This window comes from Caretta caretta, chromosome 23 (assembly GCF_965140235.1).
Source record: "Caretta caretta isolate rCarCar2 chromosome 23, rCarCar1.hap1, whole genome shotgun sequence".
Classification (NCBI taxonomy): Eukaryota; Metazoa; Chordata; order Testudines; family Cheloniidae; genus Caretta; species Caretta caretta.
The window spans coordinates 2,231,850-2,246,412 of NC_134228.1; the positions used below are offsets into that span (position 1 = coordinate 2,231,850).

Below are 14,563 nucleotides of genomic sequence, written 5' to 3' on the forward strand. Positions count from 1 at the left end.
CTTTTCCACATCCCTTTTTCAACATCCAGCTCCCAAGAGTGCAGGGGGGACCTGAGAAGGGAGAGGGGTGGGGAATGTGTTGCTCAGCCCTTTGTGGCTACGAGGGGTTACTGACAAGCTGTTTCCAAGATGATGAATGCTTTTAGATGTCAAAACTGTGAATTTTCTGCTTCCTGGAATCTCAGCAGCTGAAATGAGCACCTAATTAAAAAATGTATAAAATGTATATGTTTAAGGTGGATTTATTTACAGTGGGTGAAAACAACCAGCACAAATATATTCTGGTTGCACTTAAGTGTATATCAACATGCATTTTAAAACCTATGGCAGTGACTTTCAGATCCTAGGTCCACCCACTCAGGCTTGTGGGTTTCACGCTGCAGCACTAAAAACAGCTGTGTAGACACTCAGGCTCGGGCTGGAGCCCAGGCTCCGATGCCTGAGGCGGGTGGGGAAGTTCAGGGCCCGAGCTCCAGACCAAGCCCAAATGTCTACACTGCTGTGTTTAGTTTCATAGCGCAAGCCCGAGTCTGTAGACCTGGGCTCCGAGACTTGCTGCTGACGGTTTTAAAATGCAGTGGAGACAAACTCCAAGAGCTCAAGTCATGGACCATAGCCCCATAAATGCTGCACACCTTTCAGGGTTTGGCTAACCACTGAAAATGCCAATAGAGCTGGGTGGGAAATTACTTTTTTCCCCTGCAAAAAAATTTCAATTAAAGCAATTTTGGTTTTAAGTATTTCAGGGTTATGTTGAAAAAACAATTATTTTTCCCAGTTAAAACCTGAAAATTTGATGAAAACACCCCTCACCCCACCCAAAGTTGTTTGACCAAAAAGCCATTTGATGGAAGTTTCCTTCAGTTCCAGGTGCCAAATCTGATGGCACTTGCGGAGACAAAAGCACACCCTTATTCCACACAGTTTGCTGAACAGCCATGAGACGGTAATGACTTTCAAACCCTGCTGGAAATGCAGAAAGGTGCAGCAGAGGCCAGCAAATCAAGGGTTGCAGAGAGGCCCTTTCTGTTGGTATGTCTAGAATACTGCAGTATGTCCAGCCATGCCAAGATGTAACGAAGCAATAAGCTACAACCATCGTACAATGGGATATCTCCATACCCTGGGATGGGGCAGGGTGGGCAGCTGGGAAAAGCAAGCCAACAGGACCTCAAAAAACATTTAAGCTGCGGGCTTCTAGAGGAGTCCAAATTCCATGAAAATTAACTGGGAGTTGGGAGCCTAACCTGAGGCTCTTTTGAACCCCAGCCTTCAAGCCCAAGCCTGCAGACCTTACTATGGTTATTAATGTATCAATTCTTTTCTGTTCACAACTTTCCAAGGCCAAGACCCTGTTTAATAAGTACTAGGGTTAGAAATGATCCGGCTTGTTTCTCCATTGACCTGGCATCTGGTGCAGTCATTTCACACTCACTTTGCACTGGTGTAAGATGACCGCACAAGGTGGAGATGTAAGCCCCATTGAGTGACTAGTCTCATTCTTGCTGCTGTGGGAGCCAGATTTGTAACACACCATGAGCACTACAAGATTGTGAGAAACCCAAATATTGCTATGCCCAGGAACTAATTTATAATCCAACCTGGTTACAAAAATGGACCCTCATCTTACAACCAGACTTATACAAGCACACTCATACACCCATGTGAAGCCACACTGCCCCAGTGAAAACCGCGAGGCCCAAAGAGAAACCAAGAATATGCTTGCGAGGATCCGACTGGGGTCATGGTTCCAAACTGTGAGGCAGAATATCCCTCAACCGTATTTCCTCAGACAGAAACGTTGGGTCATGTTTGTAACCAGCTGAGTTGCGATCAGGTACCTACATGTACTTATAAGACATAAAAGCTTAACTTGCTTACAGTGGTTTGCAAAAGGGAAAAACATCAGACTGTCTTGCTAAGCAAAAGCACTACAAATAAAGGCTACGGTAATACAAATAATAATAAACAAGCCATCTAAAGTCAAGAGCTCATTTGCATATTTCAAAACTGTATTCTAAAGGTCTTTGGAAAGAAACACAAAACAATTCATATACAGTATTTAAAAAGAAGAGCAATTTAATTTACACAGAAGTACTAAATGTACATAATTCTTTAAAAAAATTGTTATACACAATAAATACAGTACAAAATTATTTTATAGTACTATATTTTGTTTCGAACTGTGATAGCGTTCACTGGTACCAGCGGGGCAAGAAAGAAAAGGGGGTTGTTTTACTTGGTTAAGGGGTGGGGAATTTTCCCTCTCCTTTTTTGCAAGTGTTACTTTATTTCAGGAGGTTTGGGGGGAGGAAATGAACAGTCAGGGATGACAGATTTACTTTTTGCCATGATTTTTTTTTGCATTTCCTCTTCCTCTTAATTCTACATCAGAGACAAGCTGACGTGGATAGGGGGCAGCTGAGAGTAAAAACTCGTTAGCTGTCCCCCTGCAAAACTGTGTAAATTAAAATGTGCAGAAAAGGGGTAAAAAGAACCCCACTCCTTGCTGCGAAAAGAAAAAGGTATGGTCACTTCAAGTTCATTTCAAAATACTGGGAAGTTACAAATTTTTTTTTCGCGTATACTTCCCCGTAACAGTGAGAAAGCCAATGCGCATCAGCCTTTGTTCAAAAGGGGAGTCTCTGGTTTTAAAGTTATCCATCTTGCAGAAAAAGGAAAAAAAATAATGCTCTAATGATCCCAAGCCACACTTTCTTTTAGATTAAAGAAAAGTAGAGACTAAACAAAAACCAAACAATTTAATACACATTTTTTTATATATATATATGTATATATAAAAAAGAAAACGCCAAATATTTTAGGCTGGGAATTGTCATTTCTTATTGCTGCCTAACCAATCCTCTCATCACAGAAAATGAAGGGTTAAGAGGGGCCACTGAGCGCTTTGACCTCTAGTGTTTGCAAGCCAATCCAAAAGGGGGTTCTCTCCTTGGATTTTTTATCTTCCTGCTCTGTGCCACAGAGCAGTGTTCAAACGCAAAAATAAAATCTCAGTAATAATAATAAAAATAAAAAAATCAATCACCTTCCGTTTGCTTGTCTTTTAACAAGCCCAGGCTACTGTGATAAAACAGGAGACCTCCCTTCTTAAGTACAACCAGTGTTTCAGAATGTATCAAAGGCAGTTCACAAGCAACAAACCTTGAAAAGTTTGATTGAGAAGGCTTCCCAAATGGAGGAATTAAAATACACCTGGTACAAAGGCAAAATTCATCAGGCAGTTTTGTGAACTGCTACACAGCATGAAGCGAATGGAAAAGCAACACTGCTAATTTTTTTTTTAATAAAATATTATTAGAAAAACTTGTGGGCACAGAGGTACAGACCTGATACAGAACTATCCAAAAACCTACATCAGTGGTGGATGGTCCAATGTTAAAACACTCTTGTCAAAGAAAAAAGTAGACCGTAACTTTTTATTTTTCATTTTTGGTTAAATTATGCCCCCTAAAAATTGTCTTCATTAAACCGCAAATTTTCCTTAAGACACAAACTTTTTTCTACTTCACAAGACACGTAAAGGGTTAAAGAAGAAGAAATTGATGTTGAAGAATAGTTTGGGTGAGCAGTCACTGTCCAAAACTTTCTACTTTCTCCAGCAGCCTTTTAATTATCGTTTGGGGGTGTAAAGAATGGTGATGTCTTTTCCTATATTGCTGTTTTCCAACAAGGACAATACCTCAGGGGACATGGGGACATTCAATTATGTGCATAAAGAAGCTGGAAGTGAATAGGATGGTAACAAACACTTAAGTTGGACTTCAGTGTTTCTGTCACAGGCAAAAAGCGATTAGCTAATAAAAGGTGTGCAAGTGACACTAAGGCCAGGTGGTAAAGAGAGAGCCTGCATGTGACATTCCATTCCCAGCTATTCATCTCCCATTGGACTAGAACATGTGTGTCAATTCTGTACTTTCACAGCTGGAAGGACCTGATTGCATAAGCTTTTCTATTCTCTTTGTTGAGTGCATTCACAGCTATGAGCGTTAAATGCACTCTGAAATATGCTGGTTTATAAAATGTCTTGAGTATTTTTGACCTAATGAGCATGTACTGAGTTGGCAGGGAGGTGGCAGAGGCAAGAATGATTGTGCAAAATGAACACTAACTATAAGAATTGAAAACAAGGAACAAAAAGGGGATTTGGGTATGTTCAAAACTCCTCAAGAGTGAGTGCACACATTTCTTAAGGAGGTTTGTGTTCACATAAGGGATCCAATTACTTACTGCTTCAAGCCACCAGTCCTCCTGCCACAACAATTCCTCTTCCCCACTGCTTTTAAGCCAAACTCATTCTTGGAAAATACTTGCTTCCATCCACTGAATTGCAATAGCTGCCTCTGGAGTTCTAAATGAATTACTTTCCCCTTTTTATATTTCTTGGTGTGGAGTAATGAGGGGCATATAAATACTTTTAAGGCCTCTTTTTAGTAAGAAATGAGGAGGAGAGGAAGAGAGGAAAGTAACAGGGTCCAGATTTTCAAAAGCCCTCAGCATCCAGAACAGTGGGACCTGCTGGGTGTTGAGGATTTTTGAAAATCAAATTATTTCATTTAGATGCCTAAATGTGAGCCATCTTGAACATCTATTCGCAGAAGGAGAAAAAGAAAAGTTGCTGACTTTCTATATTTCTAGTTGAGTCTCTTGGGCTATAATGCAAGAGTAGGCTGTTGAATTTTAAATGGAGTTTGCAGATTTTAGGACAATGTTAACCACCAAAAATTGGTCCAGAAAGGAAAAGATACCGTGATGATTTACAAACATTCACATATCCTCAATGACTGAGTTTGAAGTCTGTTTGTAATGAGCGTATGAGACTATGTAGGAATTTGAATGCAGTTATGGCTAATTCCCAGGCCCCAGAAATTAGATTTATGATTTCTTCTTGGAAAGAAAGGGAAGCAGCAAAAGAAAAAATAATAAAAGATTTATAGTTAGTGGATGAATGCAGTTCATCTGGCTTCCCATCAAGAGCTCAAGCAGCTAAGCTCCAGCACAACTTGCTGGGCCTAACTTGTTCTGTTGGTAAAACACTGGGACATTAGCCAAGGGGGTAGCCTGTGTTTAATCTGCAGCCTGACCATGTGTTTCTTTTTTCACATGCAGAAAGCAGGAAAAATAACATGGATTTGGAAATATATAAAGCAGCTACTTATTAGGTAACTCCCAGAACGAGGCCAAACAGTTCGGTCTCTTAAAGCATACATTCAGGAGACGAACTGGAGCCTCTAAAATATGTAAGAGGGTATTGCGTGTGTGGAAAAGGATTTAGGCCTACTTTTTAAAAATAAGTAATGATAATTAAAAAAAAAGAGATGACAGAAGAAAGGTTAGGGGAATTTCTGGCAACCGTAAGAGTCACAGTGCAACCAATTTTAGTAGTGGCCAAAAAGGGGTTTAACAATGTGTTTGGCCAAAGTTGACAGTGTCAAACAGTAAATCTGCTCCAGCCCAGTCAGGAATCTACAACACAACCTTTTAAAATATTATCTTTCCCCCTTAACAATACAGGTTTAACAAAGCATGGGCCCATGCACCCTGGCTGCCCTGCCATGTTAAAAAACTGATTAACCTTGTAATGCCAGAATAGACAGGGCTAAAGATCCAGAACTTGCAGCCTGAAAGAACCCACTGATGCAGCAGGTCAATGAGATTCACAACAGGTGACTAATGCCAGCGCACACAACGCGGGGGTCTCCTGTGATAGAGCGAGAGTATCCTGAGGCTGACTCACCACTCTGTGCACTTGGTACTGTAAATCGAATGAATCAAGTACCAGGTGGTTAACCAATCAACAAGGGGATTCAGCTGTCTGCTGATGATGGTTCAGAGAGAGACAGGACGGAAGGTTGGAAGGAAGGGCAAAGGAGCTCAGGATTTCAGAGTGGTGAGATCTCTCTCTCCCTGTGCCTTGGTAGTAGATAAAGACTTGAAGAACAGCTTATGTTGTGGGGATCAAACACTTGTATAGTACACTGTAAATAAAGCACATGATGGCCAACCTCCCCAGGAGTGTGTGAGGATTGTTTGCAGCAAGGAATCCAAGGAACCCCGAACTGTGACACTCCCTCACTTGGCTCCTCAGGTTACATATTATACTATGACCCTGGACAGGCACTGACTGGGTGCTCAGCTGCTCTGACTCATGGGGCACGAGCTGCGCACATTGATGGCTGGCAGAGGAATGTTACATAGGTGTGAGCCTAAAGATTTGGAGGAATCTGGGCCCAGGATAATCTTAATCCCCCGCCCCCGTTTGTGGAAGCAGCCTTTATGCTCACAAAATATCTCCCCAACAACACTGCTAGAGACACATGCGCACTTGCAGACTCACAGTTCTAATGCCTCCAGAGTCGGCAAACTTTCAAGGAGGCCAGTCCCTCGTCCAGTGAAGTCAATGGGAGTTTTATGGAACCACAATTTGGCCCTAGGAAGGAATTCATTGGGATATACTGAACCCCAGCATACCATACATGAGAGACCAAAATGTGGAGGGACTGGTGTGGTGCTTGTGCCTTTTAAGATTCAAACCCTGCTGTGGGGATTGCTGTGAAAAGGAAACACTAAACTTCCATAGAACAAAGGAGGTGGTGGCCCCTTATGGCTAATCAGCACACAATGCTAACAGGCTTTCCTTCTACAGGAGTCTGAGGCAGCTGCAATTCAGGGCATTCATTACGGGTGTGGGCTGCGGATGGTAAAACTGTAAATCAGTTTAAGGAAAAAAAATAAGCAGAAAAACTTCCAAATTCAAATGGCTCTAACTGATAACAATGACGATTTTTTCACCTCTTCTGTTCACCAACTCTCTACTTCATCATCCAAAAGGATGGTAACGCCAACAGGCAGGTACCTGGCTCCACGTTCACAAAGATATGTTTGCCCTCCTTTCCCACCCTCCCTCAGGGACACTTTTGCAAATTCCATAGGTCTGGTAACAGGAGAGACTTTGATATCAGAATAGTGTACGTCTGTGCTAATGTTACAATCTTTTAAGTTTGATTTTTCACTCAGTGAGATCTCTCTCTCTCTCTCTTATATATGCACACAACACAGAAAATTCTATATTATCTCATGAACTACTCTGGGTTTTGCAGGTTACCTGTCAAGGTGGGAGGTGTGTGTATATAAGAGCAAAGGACACAGATAAGTGCCACTTCTGTGCTACCTCCATAGTTACAATTTTTTAGTGAGCCTGCCAGACAAGGTAGTAGCTGACACCTGTTTTCCTCTGAATGCCCTGCTCTGAAGATGTTCTCTAAAGGGAATTTCAGCACTGAAGGCAAAAAGGAGGCAAAAAGGAGGATCTGTTTTAAAAACAAAATACAATCGGTGAGATAACTATTAAGAGGATTGAAACCCATTAATTTATAGAACTCAGTGCATAGAAGAAACTGAAGAAAGAAATACTGTAAAGGATCAAAAATACTAAAAGGTGCTAGAAAACAGGCTCACACTTTCACTTGGGATGGGGAATCCCTCAGTGGCTGTAATAACACTTAAAACTGCAGAGTGCTGTATCAACCCAGTTGTGAGCAATGTATTTTAGGGGAGCCTGAGATTCTCACCCAGTTGATTTTTATTGTGTATTTATTTTAACTTCCTGTTCATTTATTGTTACCCTCCTGATATTTCACCACTTCTTAATCCCCACTTTGGGCAGCTAAGAGCACTGGGAGTGGAGTGAAAATTACCTTATCCAGGCTTCCACCTTTGATCATTATCTGTCTTGCCTACTGATGGAAAAGGAGATGTTCTTATGCAGAGTGACACCCCTTTACACACGTACACTCCAGACCAGCAAGAGGAGATGCACTCCCTCACAAATCCAATTCTCCCATCCTGGATTGAACTGTGGGATCCCATCTAAAGCAGCAGAGGCCTGCCAACATGAGAGACTCCAAGCAGGTAGTGTGCTGATACTGCAATCCATTTGTATGGTACATACCATGCCTATGGTGTGGTAATGAATGACGTCAATAAGCTGTTGAAGGAAACAGGACTAATGGCACATCACAAATACTTGATGGCACTGATGCAAAGCCCTAACTCCTACTACCACCAATAAAAAATGGAGGTAAAATCAGTGAAAAAGCTCTAATGGGATGAATGCCACACTTACAGGTTACAGCATCTACATACACACATAAGTTATGGTTACATACACACCCAAGTGGGGGAACAGTGAAAAGAAACCATGTATTTCCACTGTCACAACACATTTGGGTAAAGAAATAATAAGGCATGAGTGGGAATAAATAGATCCTCCTCAGGGTTTCTGGTATTAGTCAATGTAAATTTTTTGAAGGGTTTATGTCTGTTATTTGTAGTGAAATAAATGTGATGTAGCACAGCTCACATTTCCTGGCACTCTCTGTATCACAGTCTTCTCAACCATTATCCATGTGTTGGCCTGGTGTGAGACTGAGCATGAGTATGATGATAAGCCCGCATCAGAGAACAGGAAGACTGAACTGGAATGACAGAGCCCTCGCGCACTGAAACAAATGTGATAACACGCCCTGATGTTAATTGCAGTAGGCAGCATTTAACTGACAAATCTAGGGTTAGAGAGAAAAGCGGCAGCAGTAGTATATGTGTAAATTCTACAGAGACTGTGGCTGGAATCCTTAGCCCCACGCAGGTCTTAGAACTCGAATCTTGACAAAGCCACTGGAAGTTTGTCAGCAAAAGGCCTGGTATCTGATCGACCACAGCATCCACCTGCTCATATAAATTTAATAGGGCTTCTAAACCGCCCTGTATGCCTTTGAGTTTGAGAGCGAGAGCCAGAATGGGAAGAACTAAAGGAAAAGTAAAATCAGGAACTGATCAAAAACAAACACACAGGGGGACAAGTGGGCCTGGTGGCATAGTAAAAGTGTTTAGCATTGCTATGAAGAGGATGATTTGGGTTTGTCACTCAGTCTAATACTCTCACATCCCAGACTGCCTGGGGCTAGTAATGCTGCTAACATGGAGAGGAAGGAGTACCTTGTATCATTCAACAGTCTCCTCTTCTAACTGATTAGGAGGAGGCATTGATAGGCCCCTAAGGGAGCCCCATCCAGTCCTCCTTAGGAGGTCGATGGTCATGACACAGAGTCTCAAGAGTACAAACTATAAAAACAGCCCCATCCCTTATGCTTTAATAAGGAAACAGGGGACCCGTATGGGAAAGCAATAAGATGAAGGTAACAGATAATGGAAGAAGAGTATAAGAAAACATTTAAACAACGACAAATGATGAAAAGCAGAAACGTAAAACATGTAAACATTCATTTGGCATTTTTGCTTTCTGCCTTTGCCTACTTCCAAGCAGAACACTGCAACAGGATGCCTTGGCCCCAGCCTGTTCTCTTATCAGCACACCCCCTGCCTTGGAATGCTGCAGGGAAATGCCAGGCCAGCTTCGCTCCTAACACAGCCTGAATACACTTTGCCTGGTTGCTACCAAAATATCAGGTTGCCATGGAGTACAACATAAAGCAATGTAACCACCCCCCTCAGAGTAAATGACTGCGTGATATTCCTCTCTTCCCCCATCTCCCCTGTGCTGCTCCTGCTAGTCCTACCCACAGCTACTCCCAGGGGAATTGTTTCTCTTCAAGTTTAGGAGTAAAGCATATAGATTTGTAAACTTTCTTTCTTTTTAATGATTAGTGTTTGCATCTCCTTTCTTGGGTATTTTTTTGCCTTTTGTTGACCAATGAGAGGTTCCACAAGCCCATGCTCGATTCTTGAAATAACTTAAAAATGAACAATAAATTTTGCCCCTGTAGAAATTCCTGCAGAGTACCCTTTTGCCTCACACTGGCTTGACTTGCAATCTGTTCAAAGTTTAAGATGGGGCGGGAGGAGGGGAAACTGATCAATCAGATATTCAAATTAGAAATTTGTTACAGAACCTAAATTACACAGCCAGCACTACCTATGGACCCCATCAATCCCCTCCCACCCGCCTGGTTGCTTCTCACTTGCCGTTATAGGGTGCATTTGATGAGACGAGTGTATTGTAAATCCAGCCTCAGCTTGTACTTTACAACATCCAAAACCCATCATATAAACACTTGGAGGAAGCATCATTAGGACACCCTCTTCCCCCACTCCTGCTGGTGCCAGGCCCGAGCCATCGGGTCTCTGGGTAGGCAGCACCACTGACACCCATGGTGCTCGAGCATTTCAACCAGCAAGAGCTTCTTCTTCGGTCCTTGCTTTCTTTTCAGTTTCTGCTCTGTTTGGTTTTCTGTTATCTGTTCAACGTCCTTGCTCCAAGGCCGCCATTGTGATTAGGGGCAAGGTAAGTGTCTGTACGATGGACAGGCGAAGAGAAAGGGGAGGAAGAGGAGTTGTAAGAGGAGGAGGGTGTCCGGACGTTCTGACCCCCAGTCTGAGGTTGCTGCAGGTTGAGAATGCTGTCAATGGCACTCTGTAGGTGCTCATTAAGGGAGTCATCCTGGGGGCTGTCGCTGGAGAAGCTGGCATTATCCACATCAAAGGACTCCGACTTCCTGCGCTTGGCTGGAGGCAAGGGAACCTCCCAGGTGAGCTCCGAGCCAGAGCTGTGGTCAGGGGGCTCCGTTTTTATCATTCCGTGATAAAACTCATCCTCTACTTCTGCAAGTTCCTTCATAAGGCCACTGGTAGAGTCATCGGTCTTCGGAGGGGCAGGGCTGTTTTGCATCACCAGAGAACGGGCATCGCTTCTGTTGAAAAACAGAAGCTTGGAGCTCTCCTCCGGCTTGCTCTTCTCTGCCACCACCACAGTTGGGGTTTCATGGGTTTTGAGAGAGGTGATCACGCCTTTGGAGCCATCCTCCTGCTTGATCACAAGGGTGCTGGGGATCGTATCGACCTTTGGGATGCCTCCCTTCGGACAGGCATCAGTGGCTTTATCTGCTATAAAAGCATCCACGTTCTCTCTGTAAGTCTTACGAAGCGGAAGCCTGCAGTAGGTCACAATGGGCTTTTTCTCCACAGGCGCTGAGGTTACATGGTCAATAGTCCCGTTCATTTGCCCAGCAGTGGTGGTAATGGTGGTGATGGCAGCTGAAGAGTGCTGGTCAGCTGTCTTGATGACTGTGCACACCGGAGGCGGCTGGTGAACTGGGTCCAAGGCAGTGTTGTGCACCACCTTGCTGAGACCAGCCTCCTGCTTGATCTTCAGCTTAAGCCCGATCCGGCTCCGCGCCTCGTAAGTTTTGATTGGGGGCTTGCTCCTTGAGGGTAGGGCATCCTCATCTCCATCCAAAGAAGGCGAAGCTTTTGCCCATGTGACAGAAGGGGAGCCGCCGCTGTGCTTGATAACCAATTTGGTGGGGTGGATCTGGGTGGCTGTCTGCACTGGAGGCACCTTTAGGTTCTCAGAAGCTGGGGTGAGACTGGATACAGAGGCTAGAGCCAGAGAGGAAGTGAGGCTCTGTGAGCGAGAAGATGATGAAACATACTCATCTGCAACAAAAAGACAATGTCACAGTCCAGCCAAAGCAGCACACTGAGATAACATGATAACAATGATAAAAATGATAACAATAAGTGTGTGTGTCAACCATAAAACTAATAACAATTCCTGACTTTCCCTAGCATCTAACAATTGCCCTAATTAATTAACTCATCCTAAAAAATCCCATAGTCCATCAGGGAAGTTTTATCCCTATTTTACAGCAAATCACCACCAGAGCTGAGATTAGAAACCCTGAAATCCTGACTCATACTCCCTTTCTTCAATCACTAGGTAGTCTCTCCTTCAGGAGAAAGGAGCATTTTGGCATCTCAGCAATTCCTTACTTTTGTAAACAAAATTAAATAAAATAATTTTTACAATCAACACTTACCCTGTTCCAGCTGGGATTTATTTTCTGTTCTGTAATTTTACCCCCTTGCTAGCTGCTTCTTCTGTTTCTCAGCCCCTCTTCTCTTTCTCTTAGCTAATTTTCTCTCTTTCTGCCTCCTATATGGCTTAGTCCCTTACTGGCTCAGCCTTCCCCATGTGCTTTCACTGAACACACAAGTAGAGGAACACAATCATTCAAAAAGCCACCTGTGTTCCTTTGATCATGAGTGCCCAGCAGGAACCATTTCAGAGCCCTGGTAATTTGGCTGTTCATGTTACAGACACCACTGCCTAGTTGCTCTTTCTTCTCTAGGCTGCACAGATTTTCTCCTTGTTCCAAGGCTCTTTCCAGCTTTTTCAAGTTGAGCCAAGCAAATATATATTACTGTGAAAAGATGCCATAAATTTACACAAGCCCATTAGTATAAAGGCACCCAAAATTAGGGCACTTGAGACCTGTAAGCAATTTATCAGGAGCCTACAGGCTGCACCTAATTTGTATAAAATGGAGACGACTGCAGCCACTGACTTCTTTGATACAGTGGGACAGATGGAGGCGCCTACAGAACCCAACACACACTGCTCAATCTTGCTCTGAGCAGCCTTCCACTCAGATCATACAGAAGTGTTGTAAAATGGGATTTGCAGTCTCTGCAGACTGACCCCTCTGTATTCAGATGAAGTTGGCTGAGAGCTGGCACGGAACAGCTCACTGGTTTACAAGTTTTCCACTCCTGCCTTAGTAACTTAAAAAGGTAGGAAAATACCTTGTCTAGTTTCTAAAAGGGAGAGGTGGGAGGAGCAGCATATGAATAAGTGAGGTGCACGGATAGAAATAATGTCTCCCCAACCTGGTTTCTCCTTTGCTAGCTGTTTATCAAGAGCCAACATGGTCTTTTCTTCCTGAATAAACATTCGATCGATCATCACCATCTCTGCAGAAGGGCTGACTCTCTGCAGACCAAAAATGAAAAAAACAGGTGAGGGGTGGAGGAAAAGAAAGGCACAGTAACCACAGTACAGAAATTAGGGACCCAATCCTAACCTACAAGCCTCTCCAGCTTCTGCTTTAGGGAACCAAGCACGAACACAATGGTGAATTACCTTGACATGTCACTGAATAGTGCTTGTTCTCATAGAGCTGGCACAAGTCTTACCCATACACTGGAAAGCACTTTTCCTCACTTAGACATTTGGGAAGGGCTTTTGGGTAGTGGTTTATAGTATGGAATCTCTGCCTCTCTTACAGCACAGATAAGGAGCCACAATTTTAATATAAACTTGTAATATAAGTTAATGTGTCATATTTCTGGGGTGACCAAGCGTTCCTGTCCCCATTAAAAAAAAAAGTTCCAGGCTTGCTGGAAAATTACCCCTCGTTAATCATAGAACCATAGGACTGGAAGGGACCTATGTAAGTTAATGTTTTATTTTACTTTTAAATTGAAATGTCCTGTTTCAATTTAAAAGTAAAATAAAACATTACTTTACATAGTTGTGATGCGTTCCTCCCAAAGGTAAAAGCCTTTTCCCCAGTCTCCCCTACTTACAGCTTGATCCTATTCTCACTGAAACCAAGTGAAAAGTTCCCACTGACTTCAACAGTGCAGGACTGAGCCCTTATACTTCAGCATAGTCATATTTTGTAAGTGAATTTAAAAACTCTGCAATTTAAAAACTCTCATTACAAATGCATAGGATAGATTAGAGCAGACCAATAACCATGCTGATCATTATACCATTGAGCATAGTAGCGCATAAAGGCCAATCTTACCCGAGACTCCTCTAAGAGCAGCAGGCGGTATTTGTTCAACATAGCTTGTGTGCGTTTCAGCAGTTGGGTGGACACTGTTTCAAACTCTTCATCTACTAAAAGAAGAGGTAAAGAAAGAAGGCTATTTGTTTTTTTGTATACAGGCATTGCTGAAGCTATCTCGTTAGGTCTGAAAGGAAAGTCTCCATTCACTGAAAGACATTTTATACGACAAGGTAACTGCAGAAACAGGACTAACGTTCTATATCAACATTAGTGTTACTAGAGGACTCAGCAGCAGCAATTGTGATTGCTCCTTCAAGTGTTTTCCACGTCAGCTTAGGCTTCTTCCTAAAGTATGTGGCTAGTTTTAATTGTTCACATGATCATGTGATTGGTCCCATAGCTTAGAGGGGCAAGGAACTATTGAGACAACAGATATTTTTCTCTATGTAACATCAAGTGGTTTTAAACTGTCTCTACACATTCAGGGTTTGCCTGCTGTTACTGCAGCTCATTGCCAGACCAGGAGCTGGCTGTATGTCTGGATTGCAGTCCAGCGCCAGGCAGTGAATCAACTCGACATTTGGAGTAGAAGAGTGCTTCAGCAGACAGTTTTGAGGAACACAAGAATTGCCAGACTGGATCAGACCAAAGGCCCATCTAGCTCAATATACTGTCTCCGACAGTGGGCAATACCAGATGCTTCAGTGGAAGTGACACAAAACACTCTAAAAGGACAACTACGGACTAACTTACCCATAGGGAAATTTCTTCCTAATCTCCTCCCTCCCCCAGTCAGTCAGTGGCTGGCTTATGCCCTGAAGCAGAAGAGGTTATGTCCATATAATATATTTTGTATCCTGTCTAATGTAACCATGGATGTTCTCATTATTCATATACATGGATAAATCCTTTGACTCCTGCTAAGCTTTTGGCCTCCATCATATCTT

The 14,563-nt window shown here is 43.0% G+C and overlaps 1 protein-coding gene across 5 annotated transcripts in view; it reads right to left on the reverse strand.

Moving 5' to 3' along the window:
- Positions 1–2,054: 2,054 nt before the first annotated feature.
- Positions 2,055–14,563, reverse strand: part of BICRA (BRD4 interacting chromatin remodeling complex associated protein) — a 114,125-nt gene continuing 101,616 nt past the window's right edge. For 4 of the 5 annotated variants that reach the window (XM_048832779.2, XM_075122647.1, XM_048832778.2 and 1 more), the window contains 3 exons: positions 13,632–13,726; positions 12,709–12,811; positions 2,055–11,475 (listed from right to left, as the gene is read on the reverse strand). In XM_048832779.2, coding sequence (XP_048688736.1) covers positions 10,274–11,475; positions 12,709–12,811; positions 13,632–13,726 — 1,400 coding nt within the window. In that variant the 3' untranslated portion in view covers positions 2,055–10,273. The remainder of the gene's footprint in view (positions 11,476–12,708; positions 12,812–13,631; positions 13,727–14,563) is intronic. The other variant, XM_075122646.1, reaches the window with a different exon arrangement.